Raw genomic sequence first — 22585 nt, 5'->3', positions numbered from 1 at the left:
GTGTGCTGGACAAGGTCCAGTGTTCATGTGTAGAGTAATCAAGAAAGGTTTTGGGTTGTTTGAGTTGTGTGAGATCCAGGCCAGAAGGCCCCCTGCCACAGGGGCTTGCCTTGTGCCGGATAACCAAATCCGCCTTTTAACTTGAAGCCAAGTTATGGTTCTTTCATGTGGGCTTGATCTCCTTAAGACATCAGCAAATATTGATCAAGACTGAGCCCAGACACAAACACATCTGTTGTCATCGAGTCCCCGTTTTTCGGCACAGATAGGGAGAACGCGGGTCTGTTGCATTTGCTTGAGTGTGGACAGAAATTTGTAGTTTATACTTTTGCAAATACAAATGCTTGATTTCAACAAGCCCAGACTAACCATGTTCCTTTGTAAACACGTATGGGGATGTGTGAACCGATGGCCAGATCTGTTCTGACATTTTTTATCCACCAAAAGTACTTTGGGACCGTCTTGGACAGTTGTGTTGCAGAATTAAGGCAGATTAAGACATTATATTTTCAGGAATTTGGACCTCAAGGGAACCAATATGAGAGGAATGTATGCAAATCATAAAGCAGATAAATTGCTCCTCCAATGCAAATAAACAGTCTAATATCCAAATCAACAACAAAGAGACTTATAAAACCGGGTGCTGTATTGAGAACAAACATTTCACAGTTTAACAGTTTCAGTGTTTAAGATCCCTTTTTGCATGTTTAGTTTATAAATATTTTTTCAATATTTGAAGTCAGATATTTTCTGATCTTACTACTGGAATGTTTTGTAGCTCGGTTTGTCATGAGAAACTTGAGAACGAGTCTTTGGTGATTAGTGACGTTTTCATAGACATTGAAACCCGACTTGTGTGACTGGAATGTTGAGTTTCACCTGGTGCAGCTGCTCCACCAAAGACACATCCTCTTTTGCTTCATAGGATGGCCAAGGTGTCAGCTGGAAAGTTTTACTCTTAACCTTTCGGAAACTGAATCACTGTATAGTTCTGCCTGACTGTGTCTCCTGAAGTCAACTGAACAGGTAAATTGTTTTTCTTTTTTAGAACATTATTACACTTTTGATTTGACATTAAAGCTAAGACTGAGTAGGCTATCTCTTGTAACATAGATTTGGTTGAAGCCAGCTTTGTTTTTTAGGTTTATGATCCAGTGTTTGTGGCTTTTGTTCTGAGTCACTCAAGCAGGTCTGTTTAGTTTTCACACAAAACAAATAAAAAAGATTTGTAGACAGATTTTAATTAGTGTTTCAAACTGATTTTATTTTTGGTCAAGAGTGGACTTTTAAGATCCCTGTAAATTTCTCTTTTTTAGGCTGTAAAATAAGTTTACATATATAATAAATCCCCCAAAACTGCTCGGATCATAGGTGATAGGATACTTGAACATTTTCATGTTGTAAAAGTAAATGTTTTTTTTTCCTATTAAGTAGGGTGACATTTTTCTAAGTTGTCTTTCAGACCATTTTCTATCACCATTCTTCATATTAGAGTATGTACAGCTTTTAAAAATACTTTTTTAAAATACTTTCGTTTTTCTTGTCTTTTATCAGGTGTTGCTCAACATGGAGGGCAACAAGTTGACTTTTTTTGAGAAGTTGCGTCTCAAAACAAAACTGCCCAACACAAAAAAGCCACGCAAAAAACCTCTTGCCAAGCAAGGAAGGAATATGCTTAATCGGCGAAGTATGTCTGTACCAGACCTAACTTTAGTGCCAGGTCTAGCCCTTGCTACAGAAAGCTCTCTCACATCCAAGGCCTCTGATGCAATCTCCTTTAGTATCTCTTCTGGTCAAAGTGATACCGATTCAGTGGCGAGCTGGTCAAACACTGATGGGCCTCTGAACACAGACAAAATCAATGAACCGGTGCCAGAAATTACATTTAGAACTCATCCAAATCCTTCAGCTGCAGCTCTGAAAAGACTGAGTGCACCAGTGGAGGTATTCAGTTACGAAGAACCAAAAATCACAACAAATTCAGATTTAGACAACAAAATGGCTTCAATTCCAGAAAACTTGTACACACAAGTGAACAAAAAGAGGAACATACCTATTCCTATTGACTCCAGTTTTTTACCAAGGAATACTTCTGGGACTCTTGCACAGTCAGACCTTTCAGAGGGACTGAGTCTGTCCGGTGAAACAGAGAAAGAGCTTTCAGACAACGTTGCATCAGCCTTGCCTAGAGTCAGTTCGCAGGGGAAAGAGATGACTCCATTTCTAGATAAGAGCACCCCACTCTTTGAGCCAAAAAAGTTCACATTTCAACTGACTCCTCCAGTAAAAAGAAAGAACGCTTCTGCAGAGAGATTAGCTCTACAGATTCCCCTGGGAAGTGGCGACGGTAATTCCGTGGACTCTCCATGCACTTCTCCCACTGAGGAGAGAACCAGCATATCGTGGGCAAAAGAAATTGAGGTACTGATGGGTGATACAAGCAACCCTTTGCTGATGTCACAGACGTCCATGGAAGACAGCATATTGGAGCCTGATGAGTCTCTAGACGAGGTCAGTGTAGTAATACATCATTTTTTGTGTTTTTTAAACTAACCTTATTGATAATTTAATAAAAAGGAAGTAAAGAAAAGTACAATGCTTTTGCGATGTACCACAAAGCTGGGATAATGATCAATACTAACAAATCTTCACAAAAATATATTAAAGGTGAATAGAGAAAAAGATGTAGATACAGTGCTTGAATCAAATCATTTAACATAATAATGTTTTGAAGTTTCTTTATAATCTTCTCTTATCCAGACAGCTGCTGAAGCTGGAGATAACTTTGATGAAAGTTCTCTATATCCTTCAGAAAGTTCTGTAAGTTCCCACTGTTCTAATGCTGCCTCTGCTGAGGAATATGAAGAAACTATGTAATTATGTAATGTCTCCTCACAGGACTTTGTGTCAACTGGCCCTGACATCCAGTCGCCTGCCCCATTTCAGAGGTACCTCCTAAATATCAACCTAAAGTGGGGAAAAAACCTGGTTATCAGAGACAAGCGCTCAGGTAGGTCAGCAAATAATTTACCGAAGGTCACTATATTTCGAATCCAATCATGTTTTAAATCCCAGGATTAAAATTCTAAAATTTCACAACAAAAGATAAACTGGAAGTCTTTTGTTTTACTGATGAGAATAGGGTGTGTTCAGGCCATTGTGTGCATTATCTTGGAAGGATACCATCTCCCCTTAAGGGTGAAGTGCAAAGCAAAAAGAAACAAAAAGGAAAATATGCAGTTAGACATGCAGTCAGACTCGTGTGGCCAAAAGCACACAGAGATCCTGCACACACTTGCTACTCGACAAGCCCTCATTATGCATGAAAGTCTGCATTCAAACAGCTGTTGATAATTTTTAAAACCCCTTTTTTGACTTTTTGTCTCAATCATTCTTAGTATCTAAAGTTTTTTTTAATTTTTCAAATGGTCACACCAAAAATTCCCCAAAAGTCTGAGTTTAAATCCTCATCTAGAGACTCCAAATTTTTGGTTGTACTTCAAAAGAATAACCTGAAAACATGTTTATATAGTTATATGATTTTTTGCTCAGTCAATTAGACGGTTAGATGAAGGTGAATGATTTGCTGTGACCACTCTTAAAGGGAGCAGCCAAAAGGCTGAGAAGCCTGTGATCCCTCCCACAGACACTGGATGTAGTGTAATGTTTACTTTGGGACAGCAGTAGCCTCTAGTGGCCAAAAATGGAATTACAACAATATGAGATCATGTGTGGTCTCAACAAATATCATGTCTTCCTGACTCGTAGCAATTTGACGTCGAAATGGGACTATAAACAGTGATGGATACATTTAAGTGTAGAACCGATAAGAAAGCATTTCAAAGTCCCATCTGTTGTATTTGATTTGTTCTATAAAGCCCTTTCGTTACTCAGCAGTGTCAGATCATCTTCTTTGCCGCAGGTTTGGTAATCACCTTGACGAACCTTCTTAGATGCATGTCATTTTGTATTATTCATGTATTTATTGTTTATTTATTTATTCATGCTTGGTGGAAGAAGAGCCTCCAAGCATGGTGAACCTTTCTGCTTGAGACCTCACTTCTCCTGACAAGATGGCACCGGGATGATGCAGTGCTCACACATGCCCCTTGCCTCTCCCCTGTTTGCCCAACAATAAACACAGTGCCAAAGGCCCACCAGTGGCATACATCCTCATTACATATTCAGAAAGGACAATCACCACCAGCCCCCCACTCTTTGAGTTTTTGTTCTCCCCCCCATTAATTTCCAGCGTCACCATTCTCAGTCATGCCAGAGCTTTTCTCCTTGCTAGCTGCCACATTCTCCTCCTGTCAAGTTGCCTGGAGGTTTCCCTGTCACAGGCTGGCAGGGTGGAGCTGCTGTGGGTCCTGCCCGCCTTTGCGAGATGTTCATTTGGAGTGGGGAGCTGACAGGCCTGACAGCCCATCCCCACAGGGCCTTTATCATGTGATTCAAGCCTCCCTGCAGGCTCTCTCAACAACCTCTTTATTCCCCTATACAAATGAAGGCATGGGGCTGGCTCTCATTTTTTGGCCAATCTGCGTGCAATTGCAGAAACAAAGAAGTCCCACACCCCCATCCCACTTGCAGACAGACTTTCTTCACAGGCTTGGGAGATTAACACTGGTTGCATCTAGATTTTTGGTTTCTGGTTTGCCTCATCATTACCAGTGTTTCACCTTTTTAAAAAGTAAACAGCTACATTTTTCCCCTTTGCCATGTGTGGTACACCTCCCTCACCATCAACTTACAGAGGATTTATGTACATATTTCCTTTTTTCCCACAGGATATTTTGAAGCTGCTATGTCTTTTTTAATCAAATATTTCCATATCCAGAAAAAAATAAGATTAGTTGTCTTGCATTTTTTCCCTGTAACATGTAACATCTTCTCTCACTCAGTAACAGCTGACGGATGTTCTTTATCCTGTCCTTTATTTCAGGCTCCAGTGATCCTTATGTGAAATTCAAACTTGAAGGGAAACAGTTCTATAAAAGCAAAGTTGTCTATAAAAGCTTGAATCCTCGGTGGAACGAGTCCTTCTCTCATGCTATTCGAGACCGAGAGCACAATGTGGAGCTTCGAGTAGGTTCATGAAGGTTGTTTTGGCTTTTAGCCCTTAGCCTTTGACTTAACAAAAAATCTTGAGACATTTGTGTTATTTTTGCAGGTTTACGATAAAAATCGTACCGCTGATGAGTTCATGGGATCAACCTGTATTCCTCTGACTAATCTGGAGTTGTACAAGTAAGTGCTAAGACTAATTTTTATTTTGTTAATAAAAATACAGAACAAGTGAACCGAAGAGGCAGTCATCATCATGTTCAATTTTTTTCTCCACTCTCCTCTGCAGAACCTATGAAATGGACCTCGCCCTGGAAGATTCAAAAAGCAAAGAGGATGACATGGGAATTATTGGTGTTGAAGTGTGTTTGATGCATAGAGATGCAACCATCAAAAAAGGCCCTGTAAGAAGAAAGGCCTCTTCTACTTTGTACTTTTTTGCTCTGAAAATAAAAAAAGCAATAATTTGCTCTTTCTTTTTCTTTTATAGAGATTTCGTCAAAAAAAGAACAAGGTAATATTTTTTGAAAAAACAAAAACATTTTTATAAACATTATTTATTATTATTATTACAGTGTTGCATTTTTTGTGTTGTGTTTAAGTGTGATCTGTGGCACTAGGGGGCAGTAGCTTACTGTGCTATGGCATGATAAAGGTTTGTGAAAGTAATATACACTCTGGCTTTTGTTTAATTGTATTGTTGTTAATATAGCCTACATGATCCTGTAGATTCACATTTAACCTCATTCTGGTTGTGTTTTCCCCAATTTCTTTTCAAGCAAAAAAAACATTCTATTGATGGAATATGTTTCCTATGAAAAAGATCCTTTGGATGAGGATCTTGAGGCAGTGTTTGGTTTTATAGTAAACAAAGTTCTATTTCTCCTCAAGTGGTTTCCAATACTGCAGCTATAATTAGATTCAGAGTGAAATTGGAAGGTTGCATTTTGGGACTCGCATTGCGGCGAGTGGGTTTATCTTCGCACCTTTGCTGTCACTACATCTGCCACTGTTAAGTCTCTTGATGGTCCAGTACACAATCTCAATTTAAAATTAGATGACAAAGGAATGGATGCCATTTTCATACGCGTTGCAGGTTATCCGCTACAGATGGTTAAAGATACTCAAAGGGAGACAGAAATGTGTGGTGGGACTATACCCAATCTTCTGCTGCCGAAATCACAGTGCCAATTTAACAATTTAACAACCCCCCCCCCCCCCCCCATTTCTTTTTTGACAAACGCACAATAACTTATTGCATTTAACACCTATCCTGGAAGTGCGGAATACCCAGCTTTTACAGCTCTACTCCCCCTCCATTCGAACATTGTTTTCTCCCTCCATGATACCACCAGAGGGAAAGGGAATGGCAAGTGCCTCAGTAAAACTCTGCTGTGTGATAGTGTTTCAAACAGGAGGGGGCGTGTGGATGAAGAGGAAGAGGAAGAGGGGGGAGGGGGGCTCGGCTGTTTGAGGCATCTTGCCAATATGGAATGCCCAAGATCGGCAAGGCTGATAATTCCCGGGCATAGTGGGCAATAACCCAGATGTTAGGATGTAATATCACAGCTGTGGATGGACAGTGCTGAGGTACCAGCCAAATGGACCTGGGTCTGAGCTCATCATTCTTGTCCCCATGCTGTCCCACCATATGGAAGCAATCGCACAGCCCTTTTAGGACCAGGAATAGATTCTCTTTAGGGGCCACTTACAGTTAAGTGGAATTGTTTTATTGGCCGCTGAGTTAGAAATGTGTCCAAGATAAACACTTGGGATGACTTGGCTGAGGCCTGTTTTATATCGCTCCTCTACTCCCTCTGTTCCTCTTCGTTTGAAGGGCCTGATATTTATAGGGCTGTGCCTGTGGTATTCCATGTTAATTCAGGTCCCTGAGATGTGCTTTGATCCCCTCTGGATTGGGTGGCAATGTGGGTTGTGACCCTGTAGTGATGAGGAGGGGCTGGAGTAGCAGGGGAGTTGCAGCGGGGGCCGTTTGAAGCAGCGTCGCCAGGGCAGCTGAAGGAGTTGGGCAATCAAAGAGGCTGGAGAAGATTACGCTCCTGCTCTTTAATTACAGTCGGCCCTACAAAACCTCTGTGCTGTTTGTTTTTGCAGCCCTGGCCTATCGCTGCAAGGCCTCATGGAAGCTGAAGCATGGAAACATATCAAGGCCTCTCTTCCACTCCCTCTGTGGCACCATGCAGGGGAAGCGGATTGCTAGTTGGACTGATTCTAAAGAGTTCCTGATACCACGTGCCTTTGTTTTATATCTAAAAAAAATAAAAGTTAGTAAATTGGTTATATTCAAATCTGTCAGATTAGCCAAAACGCTGTCAACTCGGAAGCTGGCCATACATTGTGCATGTATGCATAATTTGCTGATGAGAGAGCTGTGCAGTTTGCATCATTACTCACTGCTGCCTGCTGTCTGTGGCGCAGTATGCCAAGTGTCCTGCCTCCCCACACTCAATCTGGGAGCCAGTGATGAGTGGGACTGTCACAGCCAGGGACATCTGGCTGCTCACTGATGGCCCTCTCTTTCCTGGAGCCTCCATGGTGTGGCTTTGCTTGTCAGTAGAGATGTGCTAATTTGCTCCAGCACAGAAACCCTGTACAGTTTAGACCTTTGTCCTACTTTTGTGCAATAAGTGAACATGATGAGGCGTGGGGTTGAGGCAGGAGCGGATTTGAGGGAGGTCAGGGCTTTCACGAAGCAAAGAAGGTGCAACTGTCTGTGCGCATCTGTGTCCCGCAGCAGAACCAGGCCTTGCAGAACAACCGCTCAGCCGACGCTTCGAAGAATCAGGCGAAGAACCAGATGTGGAGCGGCGTGTTCCGCATCACCCTGGTGGAAGGCCAGGACCTGCCACCGTCCAGCAATGGAGACGTTTACGTCCGCTTTCGCCTCGGGGATCAGAAGTACAAGAGCAAGGTTGATCCATTTTTTTGAAAAGACTTTCCAAGCCTCTCTTCTCTCTCTCTCTCTCTCTGTCTGCTCGGAATGCTTCAGTTTCCAGCTCTTCTTTCCCAGCAGGTGTCTGTCAGTGACTCACCTCCACCTTGGCTCACTGGGCCATGGCAGAGGCAGCTCATTAGGCTGGGCGAGCCTGCCACTCACGTCTCAGTGTGTTGCTGATGCTGGGCTTCATTGCCTTCATTTACATACCCAGCATGCCCTGTTCATCTACCTGTACTCGCTGGCCTCCCCCCTGATGATTGTGCGTTGCACTTGTCTTGTGTTGTCATGTCATTTCTTTGTAAAGCACTCTGCTTTCCTCTCTACTTGTTTGTTTGTTAAACAAAGCTGATTCTAATTGGAAGCTGTCAGTGTTTACAATCCCAGAGTGGCAGCTAAGGTGTACACAGCACAAGCTCACACTGACGCGTGCACGTGCACGGCACACCACTCACTCTCCTGTCCTGCTGCTGCTGAACAGAAATCCACGCAGGAGTTATTGAATCTGATAATGCGTTAAACTTGACATCACGTCTAAATCTAAACATGTGAGTGTTTGTTTTTGATGAGCTAAAACTGTGTTCTTACTGCCCTCAGAACCTTTGCATTCAAGAGAATCCCCAGTGGAGGGAAGAGTTTGACTTCAATAAATTTGAAGATAACCAGGAACTGCAGGTGGAGGTGTTCTCAAAGAAGGGGAGGAAGGGGGAAGAATCATGGGGGATGTGAGTATTTTGTGCTCAGTATTTTTTGACTCTCCTCTCTTTTGTTAGATTTCTGTTTTCAATGTGGTGATTGTCTTTTTTTATTTTGATCTCTCAGTTTTGAGATTGACCTATCGAAGCTTGCCCTTAATGAGAGCCAGCTCTACACCCACATGCTAAATCCAGGAAAAGGCAAGCTGGTCTTCCTCGTGATACTCTTGCCCTGCTGGGGAGTCTCCATCTCTGACGTGGAATCATCTACTTTGGCGAACCCAGAAGAGAAAGATGCAATCATTGAAAAATTTGTATGTTTTTGTAATTTTTTTTTTTAAAATAATTTCTGCCTTTATTTTAAACAAATGGGGTGAGAAAATAAACTAAAATAATTTGTTTGTTCTCTGATTGTTCCTAATTACTTCAGAGTTTGAGAAACTGTCACCATTGTGTTGGAGAGGTCGGCTTCCTTCAGGTCAACATCATAAGAGCGAATGAGCTTCCCTCCACAGACATAAATGGTAATCTGTCATTCGGTTTTGCAACAATCCCTGCTTTAGTCTCTTATTTAAAAAAAAAAAAAAAACAGCAATGCTTCTGTGTGATTTACAGGGAAAACAAACCCCCTGTGTGTTGTTGAGCTTGGAAACTGCAAACTTCAAACCACCACAAGCTACAAAACCGGTAACCCAGAGTGGAATCAAGCCTTTACGTTGTAAGAAGTAGCTCCTCCAACGCCTTTTTTTTTGGTCTTTTTATGTCAAATGATGTATTTTGAATAGATTTTGTATGACTCTTAATTAAAGCCCAATCAAGGACATTAATGATGTGGTGGAGTTGACTGTGCTTGATGAAAATGGAGACAAATCCCCCAACTTTTTGGGCAAAGTGGCCATCCCTTTACTGAGCGTGAGTCGAAGTTTTACAACAAATTTTCAGTTGATGGCGGTGATATAAACGATGTGTCAGGCTTAAGAATATAAGATTCTCTAAATGCTACAGGTCCAGAATGGCCAGCAGATGTGTTTGTACCTGAAGAAAGAAAACCTGGAGAGAACTGCCAAAGGGACCATCACACTACAGATGGACGTTATCTACAACAAAGTAAGGATGAGTCTGAATGTGGCTCACATTTTTACAATGAGTATAGAAAAAAAAAGGCCTACTTTGGTATGAATTTTTCATTACTCATCAGGTCAGAGCTGGGATCAGAACCTTCCAACCAAAGGAGTCCAAATTAATTGAAGAAAATCTGAAGATCAACAAAAAGGTAAAGACTCAAAAGCGTGTCAGTTTTCCACTTATTCAGCAGAAAACAAGCAAGAAGAGATTTACACGCTACTACTTTTAATTGGCTGTAATCTGACGAGTAGTGAGTAAGGAAAATGTGAAGCTGATTCAGCCTCAGTGCAAAGCCTTAAACATTATGTCCAGCATAAAATTACACTAACCTGAATTTTGTTCCAATTATTTTCCATTAGGTTCTTGCCAGGAATATATATCGGGTTCGAAAAATCAGCACAGCAGTCCTTTACACGTTACAGTACATTAAAAGCTGTTTTCAGTGGCAGAGCACGCAACGGAGTCTAATAGCCTTTCTGGTAAGTCATTGCCTCACATTAATGAACTCTCTTTGAGCCTTGGGGCGAACAGGTTTTGTCCCATTTCACTGCAGTCCAGTTTTAACTCTCTCATTTAGCTTAAACTCATTTAGTGTGAATGGGATGTTAAGGAAAGTCTTCAGTTTAGCCATTCTCTCTTTCTGCTGGTCTTTTTCCCATGAAAAACAATGACTTTTTTTTTTTTGTTTTTGATCCCACGCGCATGCAATGGATGGGATTTATCCTTTGAATCAAACCCCACTTGGCTTTCCTTCAGTTCTGATGACATTAGAGTGTGTTTGAAAGGGTGGGGTTTGGCCGTTTGTACAGCTAACTTCTTAGCAAAGCCTCCTAACCCTGGGGATGGTGTAAGAAGGATCAGAGTTTCAGCTTCCTTGGGTGGAGCTGTGACTGTCTGCCTCTGAGATTCGAACCTTGTTTAAATGTCTCTGTTTAGCCGCTTTTAATGATGGTATGTGATCTTAGGGTCCTAAGCTAAAATAATCTTAAAGCACCGAGTGAATCTCTCACAGCACACCGCATGTAATGTAATGATTAAGACTGTATACTTGGCATGAAAGCGCTGCCAGCACTGTGTCAGGGTGAGGAAGCGGTCACAGACAGGGTGTGTGAATAACTATCCTTTCACCGCCTTTTCTTCTGTCTGTTCTGTCTCAGGATGACATGCAATTCATACCTGGTGTATTCTATAAGCCCTTCTTACTGATCCTGAGGTGCAAATCCCCCCAGGCAATGGCCAGGCTCAGTGTATCACAGCCTTTAGAAAAGCGCAGCATGCAGACAGACAGGCACACACTTAGACAGGAAGACGGAGAACAATGCCTGCATTTGTATAAGGATAGAGTGGGAGGCAGACTGCTATCTGGGAAAGAAAGTTGGAGCACAAGAAGGCAGACAGTTCAGCGAGAGTGGAGGCTGATAGTGAGGCAGGCATGGGTGCGGGCAGGAGAGCAGAAGGAAAGGCAGGCTGACAGGTGACAGGTCAGCAGGATGGGGGCCTTCTTCTTCCACCTATAATTAGATCCTCTGCAGGCGATGATACTGTGAGATGATGCACTCTAATCTTTCATTTTCACTTCTACTACACCTGCACAAAACCAGTTTACAATGAAAGCAGCACAGCTTGGGATTTTTACCCTGCTTTCTATGGAATGGAGCGTACAAGTCACGTTTTAAGAGAGGTGAATCCTAAAACCACCAACCACTTATCCTTTTTAGGACCAAAAATCTGATACATTTAAAGCCACGTTCACATCAGTCATATAACACATCACGTTTATGGTGTTCCCTATGGACAAGGAGGGAGGGGATTCTTTTTCTTTTTCTCTTGTTTGCTAGCGCATGTTTGCCACCAACAGTTAGTAGTAGAAGAGGCTTGGTGCGAAATATTGAAGCGGTGCAAATCATGTGAATCTTGCTTCAGGTTTTTTCTTTCGCCGCTCTATTCCGATATATGAAAGACTTGATGTCATAGAATTCCAGCCACAATTAGAAATTTCTCCTCCATGATCAATTTTCAAATGGTTGGGACTTCCATGAGTTAAAAGGGACATCATCCATACATCACCAGCAAATGCCAGTCCCTGACTGGTCAAAGTTCGACCTGGTTTAACTTTCACCGTACGTTCAATGGCTTTTTGTACGTAGGGCCTGATAATTGACGATGCGTAGCGATGAGTGACTGCAAACGTATTGAACTCAGAAGTCAAAACGTGCCTAAACGTGCGCTTACAGACTTTTCATTAAAAGTGGTTGCTTGAACGCTTGGGGCAGTGTGAACATATCCTATATTTTTTACATGATGAATTAGCCACTTTGAGTCTGGCAATTATCATAAACCTATTTAAAAAAAAGGAGATGAAATAAACATTTTCCTGGTGAATGATTTTTTGTGCAAACAGCACGCAAAACAATCAAAATATTGCACAAACATGGTGTTTTCTGCTTATTATGAGAGGCCTATAGTGCTGTGTCACTTTCAACACTTGTGCCCCCGCCCACTCCGAGGTCCTCCACTGTATAGTCTCTTGCTCTCCTCCTCCAAGTCATCATTTCCAATTAAGTTAGTTTGGTGCTGTCTCAGGCAGCATGCCACCATGTGCTCAATGAAAGCAGCTCCCACTCCTATCTTTATATCTTTAGGCAGTGGTAATAAGGTAACTGATTCAGACATTGACAGATGGCCTCTGCTTGCCTCTCATGTGCATAATTATACCAGCAGTGTCTGCTTTTTTCCACTGTGTCAGGCAGCGCAGGGCTTGTCAGAGTACTGCAGTGGTGGGTCTAGCTTTAATATACATTACAATACATTATTTATCATGCATGCAGGCCAGTGCTACCCTTTTACACTAAATATACATCCTGTAATGCATTACCACTGCTGTGGGTTTTTTCCCGGGACTGTGGGATGCTAACGTAGTGCTTTACCAGGAATACTTAGCTATTATATCAGAGCACTTTTCTGACCTCCTCGCAGCAGGCGTTTCACATCGCTGTTCTGTTTATGCAGATTCTTTCATCCCCCTACGAAGTGGTTGTAAGTGTGTGAAGCGTTCACATTTTACATGAGGGATTGCTGCCACAGTTCAAGTTAAGTGACGATTTAAGACATAAATATCAAGATTCTCTCACCAGAATCTGAGCGCTGCTCCCGTTTGCTCCGCCACAGTGTTTTCACATATTTATTTATTTACTGTCCTGAAATGGAAAATCTCGTTGTGTTGTTATTCTTTGCGGTTGCCAGAGTTCACTGGTATTGATTGTGCTACCGCGTCAGGCTGTTGGGAGCTGTTTTCAACTTTCAACCCAAAGGTTGCAGTTTTCTCTTTAAATTTGTCTAATTAGTTAACGTTACAAAGCCAACAAACAACAACAAAGCAAAGACGCAGGGACAAAGTTTTGGCAAATCCTCAGAATAATTTCAAGAAGTACAAACAAAAAAATGTGAATGTTGTTTTTCTACTCCTCTTGTAAGCAACAGTAATGAGCTGAATATGGGCGCTTTCAAGAGTTTGACAACAGCATGTTGTTTTTTTTTCCCCGAAAGAGAGAAAAATGTGACAGCTGAAATTTCCATAAAATAACTGCTTTCACATGAACGTGCTGTACATCAGCAGTGACTGCGAAGGGGTCACTCAGAGTTCTTTGCTGCTCCCCAGCTCCCTTCCTGTAGATGGAGCTACAGCACTGCAGGAAACATGAACTGAGGCACCGGGAAGATCAGGTCGGTTACTTCTCCCAATAGGAGACTTTCATGGGAACAAGCTGGAGTGAAATCCTCCATTCTTTGAATTGAACCAAGAGTTTTCCCCATTATCCCAAAAGATTAAAAAAAAGAGGTTATGTCAGCAGTACAAATTTATCTGTTTCAGAAGTTTCAAGTTGGCAAAAAGTTTGATTGAGATGAAATGGATCAGAGATAAAAATAAAAAAAAAGTAGGATCCTTCCCACTTGAAAGGTCTTTTCGAGCCTTGCTATCATTAGGGTGCTTTAAGTTTTTAAATAGAATTAATATTTTAACAAATGAGTCACCTCATCTGTCAGGAGCTAAAGAGCCTGTGTTCCTCCTGTGATTATTCAAACTGTTTTCTCCCTGACACAGCCAGGTAGCAACTAGTTTAGACAGCGTTTGACAGCCTGTGAAATGCTGATTGCTTCATATAACAGACTATAAAGATGGCATTTGATGAAAGTTTGATGCAGCGCAGCTGTAAACACTCTTGGCAGCTGCAGCAGACACTTTTTTTTCCTTTTTTTTTTGGAGGCTGATAGAATCACCGTCTCCCCAGATGAGGGCAGGACGGGGTCAGATTTGACTTCAGAGGTCTCGGGAGACCACCTGTGTAGAAACCGCAGGAGTCAGGGCTGTTAACTAGAACACCAGCTCGGCCAAGATCAAGGTCGTAATCAGAGTTGTCATAATTGTTCTTGCTAACACTGTCCCTGAAACTGAGAAGCTTTGTGAGTTTTGGGTCTGCTCTTTTGTGGTTTTCTGCACTGCAGCGTGGCTGAGGCTTTTGTGAGAACAGCGAGAGGACTGTGCGAGCCTGTGAATTGTCTCCTTGTTTCTGCCCTGCATCTGTTTTCTCTCTGTTTGAAAAAGTTGGAGGCCATAAAGGAGTGTGTTTCTTCAATCTCATGGGGGTTGCACTCTTCATCTCCACGACTGTGGGAGTTCTCACAGACAGTGCAGTGGGAAAGCGTCTAAGAGGAAGACAAAATGATGACGGTGATAAAGATGTCTGTGCACTTTTTTTTTTGTGGTCTATTAATTATTAAATGGTATAGTCTGAGATTAGTTGTAAACTTGTCAGCAGATTTAAAAGAGTGTTTTTATTATCGGCTCTTAAAATACAGCTCTTGAAACTGGCTATTTAAAAACATTACATGTTCTTGGAATTTATCTATATATTTTTTTATAGACCCAATCCAATGAAAATCTTCTTTATTTGTTTTCAACATGTTCTTTGTAACGTTTTTCTGAAGTACATATATAAAGAAAATTAAGCTTAAAGTTGTATTTCTTAGTGCTTCTTTGTTCAAACTGTGGTAAATCAGGAGCAGATGAAAAAATATAGTTTGAAGAAAGAGCTTATTTGTAATGTAGAAAATATGCTTGGCAGGCCAAAGTCTCACATCTCCACTCCATTCTGATGTTTCTACTTGTAGACAAATAGATAAAATAATAATGGTTAATAATCTGCACTTTTCCAGACGCTCACAGACTTACAATGTGTGTCCATTATTCATTCATACTTGGTGATGGTGAGCTACTGATGTAGCCACGGCTGCCCTTGGGCAGACTGACAGAGGCGGGGCTGCCTGTACGCGCCTACAGCCCCTCTGACCATCACTGGGACGTTCATGCACATTCACACACCAGTGAAGCCACACTGGAGGCAAGGAGAGTAAAGAGTCTTGCCCAAGGACTCAACAACAGTTGGCTGGAGGTAGCGGGCATCGAACCGCTGATCCTTCGTCCACTGACCGACATGCTCAACCATCTAAACCTAAACCCATCTTTGTTTTCTTTGTCGGAGCTGTACAGCTGGATAGCTCCAATATTGCTCACCATTTTTTGTTGCACCGATAATGTTATGTTGGGGTTGTTAGGGGCTGTAAGCTAGCAGAAGGGAGTGTAAACAAAGAGATAATGGGAAATGAGGCAAACTTCTGATGAACTACTGCCGCTCTGCAGAAACTATGTCCTGGAAAAAGACACAGGTTTCTTGATCTTAGCTTTAAACAACGTCATCATATTTAAAAAAACCACTGGGGATACTTTTTTACAATTGGTCAAATGATGATTGGAGTGAGAATTGGAAAATGTATTGTTATTTTTAAAAAGGGGAAAAATTCATTTAAACCTCATGAGCACATTGAAATAATCTGCTTAAAGTCGCCATTCATTCCCTTTGAGTATTTTTACCTGTAAAGGGCACTGGAAATCAGTCTATAACAATAATTTAGGATGGTAGAAAATTGACAACATTTTGAAACTTTTTTAAAGCCAGTTTTATTATTAGATTGATCATATTTTGCCATGTAAAGCCAAGAACGGGCAGAAGAGTGTCCATATTTGAAAGGGTTTTACTAAGTAGAGTTTTCTGCCTTATTTCAGTCAAACTGAAGTGTGCACTGAGTTTGACCCCATTGTGTACGCTGGGAAATAATGACTGCCTTTAACATCCTCACCACCTCCTGCACACAGAGGACATCTCTCTCTGCGCGGCTCTGCCAGCGACCTGTCCACTTCTGTATGTGGCGTTTCAAGGCCGGTCTTGGCCCCGGCGTGCTAAAGTGTGTGAGCTCAGTTGACAGGGAGAGAGAGTCCCCCCCCCCCCCCCCCCCCCCCCAACACACACTCACCACCACCAGCCCCCTTTCCCAGCCTGCCCAGGGGAAAAAGGCTCGCATGGCAGATCTGTCACCCAGGAGGTCGCTCAGTGTTAACGCTACCGACACGGATTAAACACTAGTGGCCAATGCCGCAGTGTGGGGTCAGTGTAGCCACCACTGACAGGCACCACGGGGCCTCTGCTGCCTGCCCCGCTCCAGCCCTGCACCAACTCTACTCATGTGTCAGACAGACGGGGAGACAACAGGCAGAGCTGGCCCTGTGAGCAAATGCTAATGCTTTGCCTCGTAAAACTGCTCTTCCTTAGTGCTTCAATAAAGAGCTATCACTGTTTCACCGACTGAGCAGAAGGGCTTAGAAGCTGTGGCATTTGCTTATCATTTAGCCACCGCAAGCCTCCTTCATGGCTTTGAAAAGCAAACATTTGAAAAGAAGGTCTAATATGTATTCTAAAATCATCCAGGGAAGCAAAAAAAAATCTGAAACATGCTTGGGATTCATCATAAAAATTGATATTTTTGTTGTTCAAATGTGCATGTTTTAAATTTTCAATTCAAAGTAAAATCGAAAACACTCTAATTTGGTTATTTGTAAACATTTTTAGTTGTAAATCTTTTTATTGTTACTGTGCAGAAAGTAAACCCGCTGAAGAGGCTCTCTTTCGAAGGAAGCCTCTCTTTTACTGGTCTTCCTCAGTGTGTGTGTCTCTTCACAGTTGATAAGACCTGAGCTGAGCGTATGTGAAATATTTATTCAGCTTTAGCTTAGAGCACTGTGGCTGCCCACACACATCCTACCTGCCCTGGAGAGAAATCTTATCTGCGCTTCCTCTGCCTCTGACACCCCCTGAAAGCCTGTCCCCACACTGGCCTGAGCTCAACACATATTACATGTCTCATTGCTCTGCATTTACAACTATTTTAGAGCCTGCTGCTCCTGTCCCCAGCATCAATCCTTACATCCTGACTCTGTTTCATCCTGAGCAAAAACAGACATACCTAACTGGAGCCCCTACTTGTACCTTTAAGCCCTTAAGCTCTCTTCACCATCATAAAAATGTTCTTTCTAAAGATCAGAAGTTATTAATATTTTGTCATTTTAACACAATGTTTGCAGAGATTTGTTTTCTCTGATTTGCTTCATCTTAATATTTATTTAACCATGTCTTCTTCTACTCTTACTTGTCTTCCCATCTAATGCACACACGGACAAGCACACAAATGCAGACACAAAGCCTGCAGCCTATATAGCCAGTCTGAAACTCTTTCAGTGCATGTTCATGACATCTGGCATCCTTCCATAACCCCCATGACTGACCCTCATAATGCTGGCTGGCACTCTTCTCGCTTTGTTTAACTTTCCAAGTGGAGTGCAACTGAAGATAGAGCCAAGATTAAATCTTGTGTATTTTTGGATGGTACATACTTTAAAAATGAGGGTATTTTTGAAATGTACCAGACAAAAAAAAAAAAAAAAAAAGGAGTGGAATAAAATATTTTTGAGCACAAAGAGTAACGATACTGTCTGGCTCTGTGTTCTGTGACATTACGTTAATTTGGCTCATCAACTGTGGTATTTTAGTGATCTGATGCTTGTGTTTATCTCCGGCTGTCTGGTGTAAAAGGAGACAACCTATGACTAACAATTTACCAGTCAGGTTTAGAAGCTGGGGCACCTCTTGTTAATCAATTTATAGAATATATATTGAAAAAAAAAACTTTTACAGAGAAGGTGTCTGTGTCCCTCCAGTCTTGTGACATCCTTTCTCTGTCTCCTGGGAGAACGTGGGTGGCAGGAGTTACCATGCTTGCTCAGCTTTAAGTTATTTTATTCACACTTTTAATCACTGAGTGCTTTATTATTAGTAGCTGGATTCTGCTGGCCAGGGGATCTGCACGATAGGGAGCAAGATGCATTTAGTGGAATCATATTAATAGTGCCATAAAACAAATCTGTCAGGCTGTTCTTAACCCTCCTGGCAGAATTGCTCTGCCCAGGGTTGCCCTCTTCTCCAAACGCTTACAGGTGGCTGTGGAAAGTACATCTCCATCATCTACTACTCCACCGCGCGCTAATAGTTATATTAATTCGTTCCCTTTTCCTCCCCAGGCACCCTGTGCATAATCATACAGACATTTTTCAGCTAAATGGTGTTTGTCAAGGGAGGTTTCCTATAAAGAGTCACTTCTCGCAAACACATAAGGCTTGTTCAACTGCAAATAGCTTGTTATCCAGTCCTCTTGGCTGAGTACTCAGATATGCGTATTTTTTCAATCTGTTTGTCTCAATAAATGACATAAAATGAAAATTTGGAAGTGTGTTATTGAAGTTTCATGATTAACGTAAAGAATTAAATTTAAAAAATGACAATACCTTTTCTTTGCTGGCATATGTCTTTTTAGATTTTTTAGATTTATTAAGGACACTTCATGTGTGGATGCGGTAGAATCCAACAGCATTGTCTGTGAACCAAAGAGAAGGAAATCAGGTCTGCAAAGATATTTTGTATCTTTTTTTTTTTTGTTTTGTTAAAAAGGCATGTAAAATCCAAGCATATGGGTTGACATACCATGAGGGAGGAACTACAACGATATTTCTGACAGTTTTGGTTTATACCCTCATTTAAGCGCTCAGTTTAGACACAAGGCATTGTATTTCTGTAGGCTTTTATCTTGTCCACCGAGCCAGAACCCAGTGAGCAGAAATTTGCATTAGTGGGCGATTATGAATACCTGTGACAGATTCTCTCTGCTGGCTCCCTGGGCGGAAATGAATTGGCTCCCTCTGTTGACTTCCACAGGAAGACAGAGACCAAGCAATTAGACTTTAGTGGTTAATGTAGAAGCTTTGCAGCAAGGGCAAGGAGGTTCAACATTCCTGCTGGGCTCATGTCAGTTCCCAGGCACATTTTTCCCCGTTTCTTTCCCTTTTTTTTTCTGAAAATACCGAGCGTATGACAAGCTACCTGTCCAGCAGCCAAAAGAATTCCTCTGGGGTGAGGGGAGAGTCGTGCTAGAGTTCCCTCTTGGGAACTGAGGTGACAACTTGTGACGTAAGTTATTCATAACAGAGAGGAAATGTACTACAGCTAGCTCTGCGCATCATGCATATTCATTGTTTACCTTTTCTCTGTTTCACCAGCTCGGGTTTGTTGCTGCAGCCAGTATTTCAAATGAACCTCCTGTTCTGCAACATATTGTTTGCTTTCATTGCATTGGTGATCCCACTGTGTTCCTGCATTACACTTTGGCTCGGCCACCCCCTTCTCAGGGTGGTAAGCTAATAAGCAGAGCAGTGGTGAAGCTAAGGGCACTGTGCCACGGTGTTGTCTGCATTACTCACGGTACACATTTTCCTGGTGGCTGTTTGAACCTAGGCCTGGTGTGGCACTAGGTACACTGCCCCCCGAGCGCCACGCATGGACTCAGTGTTGTTGCTATGACAGGAGCAGTATGCCGTTTACAGGTCTGCTATTCAGACCCGAAGGGGTTCAAGCTTCACATCCTGTCTGGGGTTTAAGTCAAACATATTGTCCGTACGCTGAACACCCTCAAGCTCTTTCAGCTCAGACTGCACTGGGCTACCGACGGTAAAACAAGATTTTTTATTTGAAGAAATTGCATTTCAAACATTGCAAGTGTTGCATTGATCAGAGAAAGTTCTTATACCTGAATGTCTTTTACACAATTTCCTTGTTAAATAAAGGAGGACCATATGTTGGACATGTAATGCATGGTCCCACTAAAATAGATTTTAAGCTTTAGGCGACATTTTCATCTCATCCTTGTCACACCACTGATGTGATCTTGCTTGCACATTCCTTATAATTTCAGTTGCAAACAGACTCATTAGGCTGTCACTAAATGGGTTTAAATGCAGCAGTCCAATTAGTGATGTGCTGTGAAATGCTGTGGGTGTTGTGCAATGTGCTTAGCACCACGCCTCTACAGAATTATGAAGGATTATTCATTCAGCGCGATCCATCTTATTTCTACGAGGGGTCTTGACTTTTCTCCGTATCATCGCCACAGAGGGGGTAAATGTTGCAAATGCTTCTCCAGCTGCCACATGCGCCGTGCAGAATATTGCTGCCTCTAAGTCTGAGACGACTTGATGTGCAAGTTAAAAGACAGCACTCCCTGCCCGTCATACTTTCCGTTTTGCAGGAAGGCACTCTGCCAGAGTAATACTACTTAACGTGGGATTTCATGATATTAAAGGTTCAATGTCTTTTACTTTTAAACCACCAGGAGTTGAATCTGTTGCCACTAACTGTAAGTCTTTACAAGCTTTAAAAGCTTTAAAGTGCCTCTGAGCTTCTCGTAAAATTTAGGATGTGGTTAAATCCATTATGCAGTTTATTTAGAAGCAGGTTTGCAGAGCTGGGTGAAGAGGCTGCGGCAAAGATGTGCTGTGCGTGAAACTGTCATGTCCTGTCTCGTCAGATCTTCCTTGTGACAGTGTGGCACTGGGATCTCTTCATGCTGCCACTCTTCCTGCTTCTGCTCATCGGCTGGAACTACTATCAGCTCTCGACAGGAAAGGCCAGCTCCAACCAGGACCTGGTGAGTAATGAGAATTTGTCAGGTCCATGCAGACCTTCAATTGCATACATTCACAATGCATACATAAAATAGCTGTATCAGCTCTCAGCATTCAGACCAGATTTGATCTGTTTTATCGTCCAACAGTTGATAAGAGAAGCTCAGAGTGACTGTATTACATTAGGAATTAGCCTCTGAGTTCTGGAGGGGACTGTTTTGGTTCCCATGATCCATTTGTTTACATGCTCTCCCGCTAGCTTACAGCCCCTCACAACTTTAACTTCACAATGCCAGTGCAACAAAAATAGCAAGTGATATCTGAGCTATCCAGCCGTACAGTTTTGAGCCAGATGTCAGTTAGAACAAAGAAAACAAAGACGTCCACGGATCTATTTGTCTGCAAGTGGATGCATCAGAATAGAGCGGAGCAGGGAGCTTGTGACTTGCTGCAGTAACTTGTATGTCACACTTACAAGCTTTTTCAAATGGCATTTTCTTTCTGCTTCTGTCCTGATTCACAACGATTTGAATAAAGAAATACTCAGAAATACAAGTTTAAGTTTAATTTTCTAACTATATGTCGTGCATCATGAGAAAAATGCCACAAGAACATGTTAAAAAACACAAAAACACCACTTTCATTGGACTAGGTCTTTAAATGTTTCTTTCTTCTTCAAAGGATCATAAATCAAGATTTTTTATTTGTGATTTTTAAGTTGCGTTAGGTTGTTTTTCAATCACTGATAACATTCAAATACTTAAGGAAGAGTATTGCAGTAATGTAAATCACGTGTGTTTTACCTTTATTACACTGTTAGTAAAAGTGATCAAATACTCCTGGCAATGCAGTAATTTGTGGTATCATTCTCACCTGGATTACATCTGATTACAGTTGTTTCTAAAGATCAAATTAATCATCAAAACAAAACAAAACAGCTTAAATGAAAAAGCTGGAGGTGTCTGTAGCTTGTGTCGTGTTGGTAGTTGAATCATCACATTTGTAAACGCGCTGTTGTAGATCTTTCTACAACATCATACTATCTTCTACCTCCACTGTTGTGTAAATTATACCTGCCCTCCACATGCCTGTGAAGGTTAATGCTGTTCACACTTTTGACTGGCCCCCAATTTCACTGCGTTGTAAGCCTTCGCACTGGCCAGCCACAGGCCAGGCCTGCACACGCCACCCCTCAAAGCAACATCCCTGCTCCAGTCAGAGTGTTTATAGTTGCAAGCTAAGATGCTGTCTCTGGGCAATGTTAAAGTCAGGGCTCATCCTCATATCCAGTGTGCCTGCCCCCCACCCCGTGACACTGTAGCCCGCAATGACACAACTCTGCACCCAGGCAATGTCACAGCATGCGCCACGCTGAGGTCTGGATGACTTGATATAAAGTGATCTACGCAACAACATCTAAATTAAATGTACTTTTTTTTCTTCCTCTTTCTGTTTTTCTTTGAGCTTGTGTTGTGGAGAAAAGAGATTGCTTTGGTGTGATAGTGCTCTTCCGAGGAAGGCCCTTTCTCACCTCTCTTTTTGTGTGAGGTCACCCCTGTGATGCGGTCTCTATGGAAACAAGCCTCTCCCAATAGGGGTGAATGTGCTCAAAGAAAATTTCATTACTAGGTATTTGTTAAAAATGCTCCAGTGCCCACATGTCCCATTCATTGGGACTCACCCTGTACCCTTTATTTTCTTGTAGGTGAACATGACCATGGGTGACGACGAAGAGGAAGACGAGAAGGTATTTTATTTAGTCTCTTTCTTACACACAAATAGAAAAACCATTAGTACTTTTCAGTTTTCACTACATGCTATAGTATTTTATACTCTAATCTC

At 42.0% G+C, this 22585-nt stretch overlaps 1 protein-coding gene across 1 annotated transcript in view; it reads left to right on the top strand.

The window, feature by feature from the left end:
• Nucleotides 1-909: 909 nt before the first annotated feature.
• The window catches only part of LOC101161399 (multiple C2 and transmembrane domain-containing protein 2), a 30041-nt gene continuing 8365 nt past the window's right edge, over nucleotides 910-22585 (top strand). The window contains exons 1-19 of the mRNA XM_023955834.1: nucleotides 910-1026; nucleotides 1555-2511; nucleotides 2761-2820; nucleotides 2899-3010; nucleotides 4946-5088; nucleotides 5174-5250; nucleotides 5357-5471; nucleotides 5558-5581; nucleotides 7823-7999; nucleotides 8621-8748; nucleotides 8846-9032; nucleotides 9149-9242; nucleotides 9334-9436; nucleotides 9528-9630; nucleotides 9724-9825; nucleotides 9917-9991; nucleotides 10203-10322; nucleotides 20647-20766; nucleotides 22449-22490. Coding sequence (XP_023811602.1) covers nucleotides 1567-2511; nucleotides 2761-2820; nucleotides 2899-3010; nucleotides 4946-5088; nucleotides 5174-5250; nucleotides 5357-5471; nucleotides 5558-5581; nucleotides 7823-7999; nucleotides 8621-8748; nucleotides 8846-9032; nucleotides 9149-9242; nucleotides 9334-9436; nucleotides 9528-9630; nucleotides 9724-9825; nucleotides 9917-9991; nucleotides 10203-10322; nucleotides 20647-20766; nucleotides 22449-22490 — 2727 coding nt within the window. The 5' untranslated portion in view covers nucleotides 910-1026; nucleotides 1555-1566. The remainder of the gene's footprint in view (nucleotides 1027-1554; nucleotides 2512-2760; nucleotides 2821-2898; nucleotides 3011-4945; nucleotides 5089-5173; nucleotides 5251-5356; nucleotides 5472-5557; nucleotides 5582-7822; nucleotides 8000-8620; nucleotides 8749-8845; nucleotides 9033-9148; nucleotides 9243-9333; nucleotides 9437-9527; nucleotides 9631-9723; nucleotides 9826-9916; nucleotides 9992-10202; nucleotides 10323-20646; nucleotides 20767-22448; nucleotides 22491-22585) is intronic.

The sequence above is a fragment of the Oryzias latipes genome, chromosome 6, assembly GCF_002234675.1.
Source record: "Oryzias latipes chromosome 6, ASM223467v1".
In the NCBI taxonomy this organism is placed as follows: domain Eukaryota; kingdom Metazoa; phylum Chordata; class Actinopteri; order Beloniformes; family Adrianichthyidae; genus Oryzias; species Oryzias latipes.
Note: the sequence above shows the minus strand (reverse complement) of the source record. Positions and strands in the feature narration are given on the sequence as shown.